Source organism: Apostichopus japonicus, chromosome 19, assembly GCF_037975245.1.
Source record: "Apostichopus japonicus isolate 1M-3 chromosome 19, ASM3797524v1, whole genome shotgun sequence".
Taxonomy (NCBI): domain Eukaryota; kingdom Metazoa; phylum Echinodermata; class Holothuroidea; order Aspidochirotida; family Stichopodidae; genus Apostichopus; species Apostichopus japonicus.
The window spans coordinates 24,304,421-24,321,392 of NC_092579.1; the positions used below are offsets into that span (position 1 = coordinate 24,304,421).

At 34.8% G+C, this 16,972-nt stretch overlaps 1 protein-coding gene across 2 annotated transcripts in view; it reads left to right on the forward strand.

Annotated features, from left to right (window-relative positions):
* LOC139960266 (TBC1 domain family member 2B-like) overlaps nt 1-16,560 on the forward strand; it is a 55,966-nt gene extending 39,406 nt beyond the window's left edge. Inside the window, exons 16-29 of one of the 2 annotated variants that reach the window (XR_011790458.1) lie at nt 86-171; nt 2,007-2,115; nt 2,396-2,513; nt 3,406-3,495; nt 4,702-4,766; nt 5,271-5,343; nt 5,949-6,047; nt 7,793-7,858; nt 8,635-8,837; nt 9,333-9,399; nt 10,134-10,313; nt 11,531-11,608; nt 11,892-12,526; nt 12,704-16,560. Coding sequence is in view for 1 of the 2 variants with exons in the window: in XM_071958495.1 (XP_071814596.1) it covers nt 86-171; nt 2,007-2,115; nt 2,396-2,513; nt 3,406-3,495; nt 4,702-4,766; nt 5,271-5,343; nt 5,949-6,047; nt 7,793-7,858; nt 8,635-8,837; nt 9,333-9,399; nt 10,134-10,313; nt 11,531-11,608; nt 11,892-12,023 (1,366 nt within the window). In the remaining variant the exon portion in view is untranslated. Of the gene's footprint in view, nt 1-85; nt 172-2,006; nt 2,116-2,395; nt 2,514-3,405; nt 3,496-4,701; nt 4,767-5,270; nt 5,344-5,948; nt 6,048-7,792; nt 7,859-8,634; nt 8,838-9,332; nt 9,400-10,133; nt 10,314-11,530; nt 11,609-11,891 lie in introns of both variants that reach the window. The other variant, XM_071958495.1, reaches the window with a different exon arrangement.
* The last annotated feature ends 412 nt before the right edge of the window (nt 16,561-16,972 follow it).

Genomic DNA, 16,972 nt, shown 5'->3' on the forward strand with positions numbered 1-16,972 from the left:
CAGAGATATGCGTATCATCGTAAATGTTTTCGAAACCTTGAAATCCATGAATTAGCAAGCTTTCTGATCTTAACTAATTTGACAGGAAACTAGACGAACTGGAGGCTGAGTTATATAAACTGAATTCCAAGCACTTACTTCTGTTGAATAATCTAAAGGCACCAAAGAGAGGTAAGTAGTAGATTCTCTGTCAAAGAATCAGGAAATGATATCAGGCCTTAACTCCTTATGAAGCACACCGTGCTATTGGTCTGTTGTGACTCTGTTCGGATAGTCCTGGGTTGCGGTGTTAATGGGTGCACAAGACACGGTATTATCTGTCCAACAGCTAAAAGTGTCACTGGTATCCCGCTGTTTGTCTAACATGACAGTGTTTCAATAGTCCTGCAGTAGGGTGTGAATGAAAGCAGTAGAGTTTAAAGTGAAACAGAGTTTAATTTAAAACAGTAGAATTAAATTAAAACAGTAGAGTTTAAAATGGAAACTTGTGTCTTCAGAGGTGTGGGTTGATAAACACGTTTGTTTGTCTTACATGTTTGAACTACATCTGCATTTCTGTGTTTGATCAGTTCAACAGAGGAGTATTAAGGAATACTCCAGTTTGTCCAAAATAACAGTGTTTCATTGGTTCTAAAAGGAACATGTTAATGAACACTTTGTCCTGCTTTACAGTGTTTCATTAGTACAACACTTAGGTTACAATGAATGTTGTGTTTTGTCCATACATAATACAGTGTTCCATTTAGTCCAACAGTGAAATGGTAATGACAAATTTTGTTTGTCCTCCTTGATCATATTTGTTTTTGTCGAACAGAAGTGTGTTAATAAAACCAGTTGCTTGCATAACATTGGTTCATTTACTCCAGTAATGAAGTATAAATGAACACCTTTATCTTGTTCCAACATTATAGGTCTTTGATTAGTCCTATTGTGAAGTATAATTTTCATTGTTGTTTGTCCAACACAAGTTTTTTTTACTTTTAATTTAGTCTGACAGTGACATGGTTGATGAACACGTTTGTGTATCCAACAATGGTGTTTCATTAATTCTAACAATAAAGTGTTGTCCATTCCTAGACTAGCAGTGTCATTAATGAGCATCATATATATGTGTCACTTGAATTGAGTGCTAACAAAAGAGTTTTTTGTAGAATTTAGCAGTCACATAGGGACAGAAATGTCACCTGTCATTGTTGATGTGAAAAAGTGCTCAGATAAGAATATGGCAACAATATTAAATTGATACAAAACATATTAATGTATTCTCATTGTGTTCACCGTGCTCATTAACCTGTCTGTATTCTGTGCGTGTTTTTGTCCCCTCTGTTACTGTAACTTGTCATTTAGCCTCTGAAGAAGATCCTGCTAGGATCGAAACGTCAGGCCAACTTACTTTTACACATTCTATTACACAGGCTCTCTAGTGGATAAGCAGTTTGCTAACAGTTTTATTTTATTTTAATGTATTATTTAACGGTTTTATCAGTGATTCAAAATTCACCGTGAAGTGGATTCAAAAGTTGATTTAAGTATTGACTGCATTCCAGTCATTAGAAGTCATTCTCTTAAATTAAAACTGTTTGAACTTAAGAATGTGATTCTTGAAAGACAGGCCATGTATGTGCACTCACAATACTGAAATTCCAGAATCAGCTTGCTATGGTAGCTGTGGTACTGTAACAGTTCATGAGCTGTAACATCCATGCTTTGGTTGGTCACATATTTCTTGCATCGTTTTCAAGTATTGAATATATTGTTATAAAGTAAATTTACAAGAACATTTTCCATGTAACTTCCCTTTACTGTCAGCAAGAAAAGAGCTTCTTTTCCTCTTTTACACCTAAACATGGTTTCAGATATCTCATCTTAGGAAACACTATTTGATGTGTTTTATCAAACTCTTCTTGAAATCATACATTCCATGAAAACAAAGTTATCATCACTTTGTGGAAATCAATTATTTACAAGTCATGTGAGTGTGTGTGCTTGTTATGTTTGTCTCGTAGAGGTGACATCCATGGAAGACCAAGATGACTTGGTAAGTCAGCTCATAGACGAGGCAATAAAGTCAGGTGACGGAAATGAACAGAACCCAACAGTCAGCGAAAGTGGAAGGTAAGTAATAACAGAGCATAAACTTATCAAGGAAGAGGAGCTGTGTGGGTATTTAGTCACATACTGCACAGTTATGATCGGGGCATGCCTAGAACCTGCAATGGCACTCTATGGGAAACTCCATGAAATTCTGAAAACCTTAACATATTTTGTCGAAAGCCCAATGTCTTGCATGCTCATAGTAGCAGGAAATATATTTGAGTATGTTAAGAGACCATTAAAGATCAGAAGTTGCAGGGTTGTTTATGACTGGCATTCACCTCTTTTTTGTGTATCACAGAGAACTTTATGACAAGTATGGATTCTCAGAGAACATGGAGGAAGAGGATGGGAAAGAGACAGAAGATCCTTTGGTAACCATGGCAGCAGAATTTACCAGGAAAGTGGATCAAATCCAGGTGAGTAGTGTACTATTTGGAACCTTAGCAGTTTTTCAGTGTTTGTGTTACAGGTGAAGTGCTTAATACACTTTGCTCTGGTAAATCGATCATAACCTGAGGATTATTATTTCTACAATATTTCATTTCATTTATTTTTCCATTTCCTCACAATGTTTATATAATAATATGACGGTGAAGACAATACCATGCCAAGAAAATAATAAGTAATAAATCATGTAAAAGAAAAATAATGGAAATTACGGAGAGAAAATGGTGGAAGGGCTTGGAAGCCGTAGCTTGTACAAGAAGCCCACCAAAACTAAAGATAACATGTATAAAGGATATCATGGGCATGATAATAAAGCCCCTTACCAAGAAGACCTATACCCCCACCCCTAAACATTATTATTACTTCAATTATTACTTCAATATTACTTCAACAGGATATATATTTGTGTGTGATGTTATATTCCTTGTTGCTAGGTAACAGACTTGAGCTACAAAGTTCTGTAAGAAAATGGTTGCAGTTTTGAGTTACATTACACAAAGTACAATGTAGTTGTTGCATTCATGATACCTAAACATCATAGACTTAGTCTAAATACATATCAAACTGCAAATTGAACTTGTGTATGATATCAAGTGACTCTCTACCTGTTAATTTTGAGAGAGATGATACCTAATTCATATTGTTTACGTACATCAATGTATGTACGGTTGCCCTAACTAATGATAGTCCTATTTAGGCATGTATTATGTTCATGTCCGGTACATGATAGCCATGTGTAATTATTTTGGTATGTAACAGAGCTTGACTATAATGTTAGTGCATGTAATATTTATATCTGATATGTAATATTTATCCCTATTTTCATGTAATATTTATGAATATAATGCTGATTCTCTCTAGCTCAAACAGCAAGCTGATGAACATGTCTCTCAGTCTGTGAAATGGGAAAATTTCCTGATATCTTCCAGAAACAGAGGCTTTGTGAGAACAGTAAGTCTGCACTGTCCTTTAATGTCAAGTTAGTAGTAAACCAAACAACAAGACTAACTGACATAAACATATCTTGAGCAGATGCAAACATGACTTTATTGGCCTTAATTAACATTCCTTGAGCAGATTCAACAGGACATGATATTAAGTAATATATTCGTTCATCATGGAAATTAAATTTCATTTCGTTTTTGGATTTTTTTACTTACTTTTTCCACTGTTAGATTTAGTACCCTTAGACTATTTGAAACTTTCAAAACACTTCACAATAGCTCTCATAACCTGATTAAAGTGGCCAATAAATGGATCATTAAAAGAAAAAAGTGAAAGAGAAAGATTTAGTCGTAAAAGGCATTTTATTTTCACCTGCTGCTGTCACTATAAAATTACATTGAAAGAGTGAATCTATCCATAGAATGTACTGGTAGATGTTAGACCCATCAATTGGAAGTTAAATTTAACTCTTGAGTTCATGGTGAAAGTATGTTAATAATCTCAAGAGGAGTTTCAGCTCTTTTAATAAGTTGTCAAAAGTTCAAATTTTATTTTTTATGATTTATCACTATAACTAAGCTAAGCTATGGTCAAGAGCCTTTTGTGTGAACTATTATAACAAGATTTCAATATCAAACAGGCACTTCAAATTATCATTCAACTAGTATAATTTAGCACTCTGATACAGTATGATATTCTTCTCTTGCATGGATCACTATAGGTGGTCTGTGATATCATAACAGTAAATATTCCTTGAAAGCTTTCTTTCCTTTGATATTTTTGTTTTTGTTGATTTATCCTTGAAATGGTGAAACATTTGGAATGTTTGTTTAGCTTTCAATGTTCTCTGTGGTTAGATTTTCACCAAAGAGCAGACTTTTCTTTTGCTGACTGAACGCAAACGAAGCGTACGTGTGTTGGTAATCGCCTGTTGGTAATCGCCTGTTTGTGTATGTCTGTGTGTGCATGTGTGTGTATGTATTTGCATGTGATGCCTTGGCTTGTAAACTCTGTTATAAACGGCAGAACATTAGCAGCTATATTGCTATAACGATATCATTCACTCTTCTATTGTCAGAGGCATTCCCAAAGTATTTGTTTCTGACCAACAGAAAAATTGTGCAGTTTACTACTTAAAAGCAATCAATTTCTGCTACTGGAATATTCCTATAACTGCTTCTTGTACTGTAAACTTTCTCTTCTCGTCCACAGCCGGAGCTGAAATCTCTAGTGAGGTTGGGAGTTCCTCATGAGCACAGACCAAAAATATGGAAAGAGTAAGATGGAATCTATAAAGTTTGAAGTTATATGCCAAGTTGTTTGTCATGGCCAAGTTTATATGTTTTGTAACCCAAGGAAACTCTGTGCAATGCACAGGTCTAAATACGGCTATGTGACTTCCGCATACTGATTTGTATAGTGATTTTCAAAGTTAAATAAAAAATAACAATGTATTGTGGCCTATGTACATTTCATTAAAGTTTAATTCAGATGTTTTTTTGGTAAGTACAAATACAAGTGTTCACAGTAATAAGAAACTAAGAATCCGCAGTTTTATGTCAAATAATATAAAATTTAACAAAGTCTCAAAAAAAAAGAGAAAACAAATTGGCAAACTTCACTGTGAACCGCTCAACAAATTTATGATTGATTTAATTACAGCTGTATTAGAAGTAGCAGTGTGTTGATGTTGCAATATTGACAGGAGATGAAAGTATGAAACACATCCAGAGAAGTTTGTAAAATGCTTTAACTTTTATTTATTACACCTGTCTGTTCAGATGCATTGAGAGGCGGGTCAAGATGGAAAAGGAGGATTTCGGACCTTGTTACTATCAGAAGCTTACTGTCCAGGTCAGTTCTATGGGGTCATTAATTAGTGTAAAGACCTCGTTAATATAAAAAAAAAACTTTCTGGGGCAGTAACATGCGGTAACTTATCATGTTATGTTATTATGTGTCAGGTTCTGCCAATTTATCATTATTCACTAGAAAGTATAACAAACTACTCTGGCACAGATGCAATCTTTAGTTTACACCAGTGAAGGTTTCATCTAGCTTATCTCTATATTTACACAATGTGACAAATATGATGCTATATTTTGGTTTTGGTATTTGTCTTTCATATCCGACTAGAATGTTTACCTTCATGTTCATCGCTACTTCTGTCTCAGTGTGCTAAGCTGTAAGTTCTCTATTACAATGCTGCTGAGTCGATCCTTACCTCATACTGTACATTACTGTGTAACTGCATTTGCTTCATGAAACTTACTAGAGTCTGGTCAGAGCAAGTCTTGGATAGCTGATATAAGTTTGATTTAAGGTAAACACAATATATATTGATTGGGAAGATGTTTTTTTTTATCTCCACTACACACAGTGGCACAAATGTAATAAACCTGAGAAACAGGCACCGAAAAAGATAAATAAGATTCCAAGAAAACTGTTTTCTTTTACAGAAGTATAATACATCGAATCCAGCAGTAAAGCAGATTGAGCTGGACCTGTTGAGAACCTTACCAAATAACAAACACTACGACAAGATTACATCCTCTGGAGTAAGTATTCTCTTCAAGTAGCTTTCTAAGTTTTTAACTGGCAAGCTAACGACAGAAAGTATGTGCAGGTCTGTTATTTCTGTAACTTAAGCAGAATGGCACCTGTCTTTATCAGTGCAAGTTTAAATGAGGACCCTGTCCTTATGTCAGCATCAAGAGATTAGTAAAAGAGGTACACATAACAATGGCAGTGTGTGAAAAGAAATACAGAACTCTTGAAAAACAAGTGAAAAAGTCAAACATAACAATGGAGGCAGTGTGTCAAAAGAAATACAGAACTCTTGAAAAACAAGTGCAAAAGTCAAACATAACAATGGCAGTGTGTCAAAAGAAATACAGAACTCTTGAAAAACAAGTGCAAAAGTCAAACATAACAATGGAGGCAGTGTGTCAAAAGAAATACAGAACTCTTGAAAAACAAGTGCAAAAGTCAAACATAACAATGGCAGTGTGTCAAAAGAAATACAGAACTCTTGAAAAACAAGTGCAAAAGTCAAACATAACAATGGCAGTGTGTCAAAAGAAATACAGAACTCTTGAAAAACAAGTGCAAAAGTCAAACATAACAATGGCAGTGTGTTAAAAGAAATACAGAACTCTTGAACAACGGGTGCAAAAGTCAAACATAAAAATGGCAGTGTGTCAAATTAAATACAGAACTTTTGCAAAACAATGCAAAAGTCAAACATAACAATGGCAGTGTGTCAAAGGAAATACAGAACTCTTGAACAACGAGTGCAAAAGTCAATCATAAAAATGGGGGCAGTGTGTCAAAAGAAATACAGAACTCTTGAAAAACAAGTGCAAAAGTCAAACATAACAATGGCAGTGTGTTAAAAGAAATACAGAACTCTTGAACAACAAATGCAAAAGTCAAACATAACAATGGCAGTGTGTCAAAAGAAATACAGAACTCTTGAAAAACAAGTGCAAAAGTCAAACATAACAATGGCAGTGTGTTAAAAGAAATACAGAACTCTTGAACAACAAATGCAAAAGTCAAACATAACAATGGAGGCAGTGTGTCAAATTAAATACAGAACTCTTGAACAACGAGTGCAAAAGTCAATCATAAAAATGGGGGCAGTGTTTCAAAAGAAATACAGAACTCTTGAACAACAAATGCAAAAGTCAAACATAACAATGGAGGCAGTGTGTCAAATTAAATACAGAACTCTTGAACAACGAGTGCAAAAGTCAATCATAAAAATGGGGGCAGTGTTTCAAAAGAAATACAGAACTCTTGAACAACAAATGCAAAAGTCAAACATAACAATGGAGGCAGTGTGTCAAATTAAATACAGAACTCTTGAACAACGAGTGCAAAAGTCAATCATAAAAATGGGGGCAGTGTTTCAAAAGAAATACAGACAAGGAAGTTCTGACAGGACGTTAGTCACATACATTATTTGATATTTTATTGGTGGTTTTGTACAATTGAACAAATGGTAGATGGTGTGATTTATTGGTTAATCCTTATAATATTAGATTATATTAATAACATTATACGTATTACAATACATTACGTTGCATTACCTTGAATTACAAATAGTTCTCCAGTCAAGAAAAGGGAGAAACTTCACATAGTTCTTCCAGCCATTTCACTTTTGAAGATGTGAACCTCAACTCCTGTCAGATTTTAACTCTGCTATGGTATGCAATGTTAGATGGAATAGAAATACCATTAAGTTATAACATGCTAAGCTTACATTTTGCTTGAATTTGTTTGTTGTGTTCCCTTTCAGATCCCCAAATTACGAAATGTGCTACTAGCTTACAGTGTGCATAATCCAGTTATCGGTTACTGTCAGGTATGCTGTTCACCATTTTCTGAATTATTCTTCAACATTTTGCTCATGTGACTGCCAACATTTTTTGAAAATGTTAGCCATCTGTGAATCTTGTAGAAATAATTATAAAAATCTTATTATTAATAATGATCTCATTGTGACCTAGATGAGAGAGGTCCAAGATTAGAATATATTAGAATATGGGGTTACTCTTCACATTTTGGACAGCAATTTTGAGATTAGTGAGAAGTTGTTTATCAGAAAATAGTAACATTACTGTATGGCTCTGTGTACTAAAAGTTGCTACCTATTCTTTTTTATGAAATGAATCTGGCAACTTGGCCATAGCGTTGAGCAAGTTTGCCATCATGTTTAACATTTTGCTTTGTATTAGATATATGATTACCTAAATGACCTGAATGATTAAACTGTTAAACTCTCAATCGGAGGCACAACAGGGGGGAGTTGTAGATTTGAAGTAGCATGTATCTAGAGTCATGGTAGCATGTATCTACAGTTGTGGTAGCAGGTATCTGCAGTTGTAGTAACATGTATATTTGTAGTGGTAACATGTATATGTAGCCGTGGTAACATGTATATGTAGCCGTGGTAACATGTATATGTAGTTGTGGCAAACATGTATATTTGTAGTGGTAACATGTATATGTAGTCATGGTAACATGTATATTTGTAGTGGTAACATGTATATGTAGTCATGGTAACATGTACATGTAGTCGTGGTAACATGTATCTATAAAGCTCTCCTGTAGTTGACACAGACGTGTTTTCACTTTCAGGGTTTAAATCGTCTGGCAGCGATTGCTCTTCTCTACTTGGAGGAGGAGGATGTCTTCTGGTGCCTGGTGTGTATCATAGAGCATATCATGCCAATGGATTATTACAGCAAGACATTAGTAGGCTCGCAGACTGACCAAAAGGTCCTAAAAGACCTACTGGCTGACAAACTGCCTCGACTTAATGCTCACTTGGATCTGCACAAGTAGGTTACAGAACAAAGAAATATCATACAGTGTTTGGGCACTGTACTTCTGGAAGGGGAAGATCTGTGTGAAATAGTTCTTTACAATTTACTGATACCAATGCTTATCTTAAGGGTGTCTTCATTGAGAATTAGGGTGTTATGCCTACCCCCAATCCCCCACCCCCCTCTCCCTCCTGCACCCCTTCTTCTTTTCCTATTAATGAGTAGTACCATATGACCATTGTTGTATCTTCTTGCATTGCTTGAATGTTGTTGTTTTGTTTTGTTTAATGTCTCCAAGTTGTTTCTTACAATAAACAATGTTGATATCTTGTTGTATGACATACCAAGTTACTTTGAGATATGAGGCTTTTACTTCAATTGTCTATTTGCAGGAAAAATGTGTGATCTTGAGAGGTGGTGATAGATATTATGCTTTAGTAATAATAAAGAGACGTCCTTGATTTCTTGTTGTGTATTGTTTATTCATATTCTTCTTCCTTTGTTTTCCAGTATTGATTTGTCACTGGTCACCTTTAACTGGTTCATCACAATATTCTGTGACAACATTCCAGCTGAGGTAAACATAACAGCATCATGTATATCTCCATTGATTGGTCAATGAGTAGACTTAATGCAGGAATTGCTGCTTAATTCTAGTGTTACATTGAGAAGCAACTGTTGTACTGAAATAGCAAGAGCTTTACAAATATGTGAAACATTCAAAGAGGTTGCACATTTGACATTGTGGCTTGTTTACTGTTATCTGTGGGAAAAGGGGAGGGGGTGTGCGGGCATTGGGTTAACATTAATATGCAACTCTACAATATCAAACTGATCATCAATTAAGCATTCCAGAAATTTCAGTATATTTCAAACCTGAATGAATATCGTGAAAACCAAAACAGCTATGTAAGATTACTAGCACAGACTTGTTTACTTGGACTGTTACATATCAAGATTAGAATTCTACCTTATTTCTTCCTTTAAGGTATTTTCCAGCCTTTGGTTGATTCAATAATAATAGTAATTAACAATGTTGGTTTCTTTAGTTTCCATAGCTCTAAGACTTTGTTATATAACCACCACTCTGCCCCTTCCCCTTCAGTGGTTTCCTACCATCACCCTGTTTTTGATATCGGCCTAAGGGTATGTTATGTATACGATCACACATTTTGTTGTGTTTTTTGTGAACTTGAAATATGGTCAGTAGGTTTTGACATCTGTTGAACAAATTAGAAAACCTTTTGTCAAGGGAGTATCTGTCCTCAATAGGATATTTCCATTTCGCTCTGAATCAATTTTTGTCTACAGATGATGTTGAGAATCTGGGATACATTTCTCTTTGAGGGTGATAAGGTGATGTTTCGGTATGCGTTGGCTTTCTTCAAAGTGGCTGAGGAGAAGTTACTTGCTCAGAAGGACTATTTGTCGATATTCTCAACATTAAGACAGTTACCAACCATGATGAAAGATGTCAAGAAAATATCCCAGGTTAGGAAGTAAAAGATGTGTTGATTGCTTACAATCTGAGTTGGTCTAAGTCAAAGTTGGTAAATAAATGTGATGGTGAATGCTGGGTAGGTTTGAGAAACATGCTTGTAAATATAACTCAAAAGTACATCTTAGTAAACTTGATATGCCCTAATGAAACTGGTGGAAGTTGAACGGTCATCAGAAGCCAAAGTCTGAAAAACCTTCTAAACATGATTAATTCAAAACATGCAGCCTGGTTGAACTTCTTACTTTAATGTGTATACACTCCTTGGTAAGTACGAAAGCCCTGTTGCTATTAGTCGCGGTCAAAGTTCATCATATTTGAAAGCAGTCTCGTAGTCAAGTTCACTTTTTCTGAGTACTTCCTAGTACTTTGAGGTCCCAAGTACTAAGTAATAGTGTCAGAGTACTCCTTTTTAGGATCGATCTGAGTACCAAGTACCAGTGTCCGAGTACAGCATTTTAGAATCTTAGTACTGAGTACAAGTACTCTTTCATCTGGGTACTGTTGGGTACCTTGTATATAAGAAATATAAAAGATCCATATGCTTGCTCCCTGATGATCATAACACAGTTGTATGTGATGACATTGCAATTGGTTTGCATGCTGTTCACAATGCCTCAATTTGATAAGAATTGATTGGAATGACAAAGTGGCAGTAGCAATCAACTTCATGTCATGTACACAGATGTGTTGGACTGTCAGTAATACTGCAACCATGTACAGAGATGTGTTAGACATTGTACATAAGTAGTTTTAATGTCAGAACTCATAAAGTTCCTTTTAATTACTCTTCCTGAGTGGTTACCTACTACTAGTACTTAAGCATCCATTTAGCATCCATACACTTTTTATGGAAAGCGAGTACAGAGTACTTGGAAAATAGTACTCAAGTACGACTTAAGGTTCAAGTACTCTTTGAGTACTACAACCTGAAAACAATGTAAATACTTTTAACTCCAAATGTATAGCTTGGATGAATTTCATATTATTTTTGGTATATATACATTCAACTAAGTGAGTACAAAGAACACTTTTGACTTTTGATTTTATCTGGGATAGAACATGGCTCTCTGTGCAAATTCAAACTCACATATGTACCTAACCCTCAACATTTGCATAAGATTACCACAGACTCGAACAAGAAGCTTTCTAGACATTCTTGTTTTCGAGATAGGGTTGATGTGGTTGTTTGTGTTATTATCTTCAACAGATTGCTTTCCATGATCTGAATCCATTCCCAAGGAAGAACATTATGGTCAAGAGAACACTACATAGACAACAAGTCACAGTAAGTTACTCGTTAAAGTGTTGGATGTAATTAGCCAATTCAAGCATAAAACATCTGCTTGCAATGTTAGGATCTTTTACCAAAGATGCACAGTATACTTGAAAGTATCAAGCAAAGAGACACCCTCCTAGATGTTTGCACCAGATGAATATTGTTGATTTCATGAGCTTACAAACAAACAACATGAGGCAATGATAGACCAACTGTAGCAACACTGAAGAAATCAAGAAACCTCATTTACACTATCATATTACAAAACATTTGAATTTTTCTTTTACCACAGCAACAACTGGAAGAATTGGAAGCCATTCGCAGAGAATTTGTACCTAGACATTCCCGGGATAATATGATTGGAAGTGACGATGATGACGAGGAATTTGAGACTTTGGATGTCATAGATGGCAATTGTACATAACTCTAACACTTAACATATGTCTATGGCAATGTCTCAATAGGATGAACGCAACCTAAGCTGGTTGCTAAGGAGATTATGATAGCTATCTACAAGATTGTCTGCTAAAAATATCTACTCATCCTTAGAATTTCAAGTGTGCTTTTCATTTACTAAGGGTTTCTTGTGGAATCTTGGCATATATATAGGCAGTATATAACATCATCTGCTAGGTGATGTCATTACTGATCTGTCTCTGATACAAGTCTGTTTGATTTGAAAGAACTCTTACAAAGTTAGAGATTAACAGTTATAAAGAAGAGGAAGAGTGACAGCTGGAGAGAACATGAAGCTGGTATGTGCCTTATTCTTGACTTGTAGTATGGAATATTCTGTATGATAAAGTATTTGTGTCATTCTAAGCTGCTAGTGAACATTACTGAAGCAACTATTGGTGTTATTCTGAACTGATAGTTTACTTTGTTGCATGGTAAAGTATTTGTGTCATCTGAGCAACAAGTATGAAGGTTGCCCATGCAACTATTGATGTTATTCTGAACTGATAGTTTACTCTGCTGCATTATTTGTGTCTTCTGAGCCACTAGCATGAAGGTTGTCGTGCAAATATTGGTTTCATTCTGAACTCATAGTTTACTTTGCTGTATGGTAAAGTATTTTGTGTCATCTGAGCAAGAAGTATGAAGGTTGCCCATGCAAATATTGGTTTCATTCTGAACTGATAGTTTACTTTGCTGTATGGTAAAGTATTTGTGTCATCTGAGCTGCCAGTCTGAATGTTGCCGATGCAGCTATTGGTGTCATTCTAAATTGTAAAATATCCAGTTAGTTCTGAACAGTAAGATGGAAGACGTCATTGCAGAATTTGGAAGCAGTCTAGACACAATTAAAATTTGTTATATATATTCCATATTGCATTTCAATAGTTATTGCTCCTTAGAAGTATAAATCAGGAGAACATACTGTAATAATATCTGCTGAGGAAATGTTTATTTAACAATGGAAATAGAATCCAGCTGAAAAGAGTATCTTACAGCACACACAGGAGAGTGATCTCCTCAATCATATGTAATGTTACCATATATGACAGAATCTGTACACTTTAGGTATATAAAATGATGTCATATATGTAAGTTGTAGCCTACGAACACAATCATGAACAATGAATCAAGCTCACATAAGAAACGGTTCTTTCTTGAGACAGCGATGAAATATGACATGTGGATATATATTTCCTAAGAATAATGTTTCTCATATCTTTAATACCCATGATATATTTCGATGCGGTTAAACTTTAAATTTAATTAACTATAAGTATTCCATCGTTTTTCATGTCTTTAATATATCATATCTTTAATACTCATGATGTATTTCAATGTGGTTATACTGTAAATTTAATTAACTATAAGAATTCCATTGTTTTTCATCTCTGTAATATATACCCAGATGATAGAAATGTGAAAAATGATAGAAATGTGGAAAAGTTAAACCATGAACCTGTCATTTTGACATTTTATCTGCCACAGAAACTGTACGATGTTTTCGGTAGTCTTTTCTCTATTGCAATCGTAAATTAATTTGAGCTTGTATCATATATAACTACTGTACCAATGGAATATCTATTTTTATGGCAGATTGTAAAGTTGTAAGCTTGTGTGAAGTAAAGCAGTTTTGAGTTCATCCAAGTATTTCTGTGTATGAAATGAAGGTTTTCTTATTTCAATATATGGTAGTTATCTTTAAAAACCCAGACACCAAGCTTTCATTCTCACCTATACAGTTAGTGTTCTTTGTATCTGTGTCTATATGTTTGTGTGTCTTAGTACTTACACTTCACACCTTGTGCAACGTGATATTCAAATAAACACAAACCGCAGGTAAACGGATTACTATGAAACAAGTACAGTTAAGTCGGTAAACACATTTTGTTTTACCCTGAACCTAATTTACAAGAACATCTTTGGCAGCATCACCAATACCAGCTTACAATAGTGATATGGATGCATAATTATATTATAATTATATTAATGTATACACAAATATCTCTCTCCTTTATTTCATCTTTTCATCTATCAGTAAGTAGTAATCTTTGCTGATCCCTCTAATCCTGAGCCAGTTCTTTCAGTAAGTAGTAATCTTTGCTGATCCCTCTAATCCTGAGCCAGTTCTCTCAGTAAGTAGTAATCTTTGCTGTTTCCTCTAATCCTGAGCCAGTTCTCACAGTAAGTAATTTTTGCTGATTCCTCTAATCCTGAGCCAGTTCTTTCATTTATTAGTTATCTTTGGTCTTTCCTCTTATCCTGAATACATTATTATAGATAATCACTTTATCTGTCATCCAGAGAAGAGTTTCCTCTTGAAGTCCGCTATTTGGTCAAAGTAGTACCCATCGAAACAAAGCTGTTTATTTTCAGAGTTATTAATTTGTAGATTTGCCCAAATACATTTTTCCAATAATTCGGGACCCTTTTTTTCATCCCAAATCTTTTGTACCCAAGAAAACAATTTTTCAGACCCCAATATTTTTGTGACTTAAACTTGTTTGGACCAACATTTTTTTGGACCGACATTTTTTTGGATCAAATTTTTTGGACCAACATTTTTGTGGACTCAGTTTTTTGTGACCAACATTTCATCGGACCAATTTCTTCGGACCAAAATAGTTTTCGAAAATATTTTGAAAAAAAAATGTGACCCAAATTTGTTGTGACCCAATCAGTGCTTATGACCAAATATTGCCCAAAAAATTGTCCAAAAAATATTGGGGTCACAAAACTAGCTTTCTTGGTACAAACAAATTTTTGGATAAAAAAAAAGCTCTGAATTTGTTCTTTTTGTCGGAACATAGAGACATCGGAACATAGAGACGTCGGAACATAGGTGTGTCACCGTTAGTTTATAGTGTATATTAGGGATGTTGATTTCAGGCTGCATTGCATGTGGAGGGATGTTGATACTAATTTGGTGTATGTTGAGGGTAGTAGATTTCAGTCTGGTGTATGTTGAGGGATGTTGATATCAGTATGGTGTATATTGAAGCCTGTGGATTTCTGTGTAGTGTAGTGTTGAGGAATGTTGTAGTTTTGTGGTGTATATTAAGGGATGTTAATTTCAGTCTGTTGTATGTTGAGGATTGTTGTTTTAGGGCATTTGGCTTTCAGTCGGTGGTATATTTTCATGGGTGCTTCTCTCTCTTATATACCGTGGGATGAAGTTAAAAACTGCTGTTACTCTTTTAAGCATTATGCCAATATATGAAGTTTTACTATGATGGTCCTGTAAAGACTTTAACAATGTTTCCATAACATTTCACCTGTTTCTTCTCTTTTGGAAAGTCACCTCCATTACTGTGAAAGTTAGATCCATTTTATCTATTAGTTTATAAATAGGGTGTTAGTCAGTGACATCACTGGATTTAGTAGTTAAGCTAGTTTCTGATTAGTCTCTATTGTCTGATAACATTTTAGTCTGATTCATTCAACATAGAATTAAATAGAATTTAATATTTAAATTAGCTAGTTTCCTTTCATTTTACATGACCACATTCCAACTCCGACCAGATTCATCCAAATAACTACTGCAAACACCAAAATGCTCTCTGGTAACAAAGTTTGTTCATAATTGGAGTTAGCTGGTATTAACCTGAACAATTCATATCAACATTTCTACCGTGGCACTGATGTACACCATAGGTTAGGCATATCTACTGTATATGTGCTATATACTAAAGTGCTATTATTTCAACTTTCATCAAGAGTTTACAAAGCAAGAAACATAAGTATACTGGCTACTTTAAACATGTGACTAACTCCACTGGTTCAACTAGATTCATAGAATCATTCCGTGTAGAAACTGACTAATGTAAATGATTGTACTATAAGGCAGTTACTTAATTTCAGATTGTTGGTTGTGGTACCATATGTAAATTTTTTTAACATGGACATCCAGGTAGATTTCCAACATTTTGAACAAATTTAGGATTGTTCAGCTAGTTAAGATAATTTTAACGAAAGAGTTTCTTAGCGGGGATTTGGCGATTTGGAAATTATTATTAATGACTATATTCATGTTGGTAACATTCAAAATCATTAATCAGAAAGGAGAAGTGGACACCCTTCAGCTGGAGTTTCTCCTCCAGGCCACAATTACTTGTCTTTCTCTCCTTAGATAAAGTATTGTAACCCTAGTTGTAGTCAATAGCCATTAGCTCTGTCATAATACTAACAGCACATGGGCAAAACTGATATCAGCAGGTCCTTTAACACTGGTGATTTCAAAATATTGGTATGTATAATGTAAGTGTTGAAAATGATAAGATATTCATTTATCCGGTGTTGGTGAGTGAATATTTATTAAGTGAACTGTTCACAAAAGAAAGAGGACATATGTAAATTGGTTATATATCTTTCAGGCCATTACTAGATTGACTGCATTGTAAACTAAATATATAAGCTGTTTCCTAAGGTATCTAAGTGAGGTGGAGTAAATGTAAACAATTTTTTTTTTAAATTACAAGAAATAAATATCACATGAAGAAATTCAAGATTTTATATGGTAGTTTTCATTTTTATATTACCAGGGTAAATAGAGCATTCGACTATTAGAAAAGAAAAGCTGTATGCAAAATTCTTTGCATTCATTTGGATTGTTTCTGTCCAAGGTCTTGGGGATGGTGTTGGGAGGTGGGGTAGAGGGGGGTGGGGGTGTCTTCCAACATTGATACAAATAAAGTTTAACCTTAAGTTGCCAATAACAAAATCGTGAACAAACGTGAAAGAGCAACACACACATTGATTAGGATGGGCTCCCAACCATTGACCTAAAAAAGAATACCTAGATAGGAGAGATATGTATCAATATACATTTAACTCCATCGGTATTGTGGAAGATAAGCTCCAAGTGCGTGTTCAATCATCCTTTATGCTCTGAGAACTAGCTCCTGTTTCTTAGGGTAT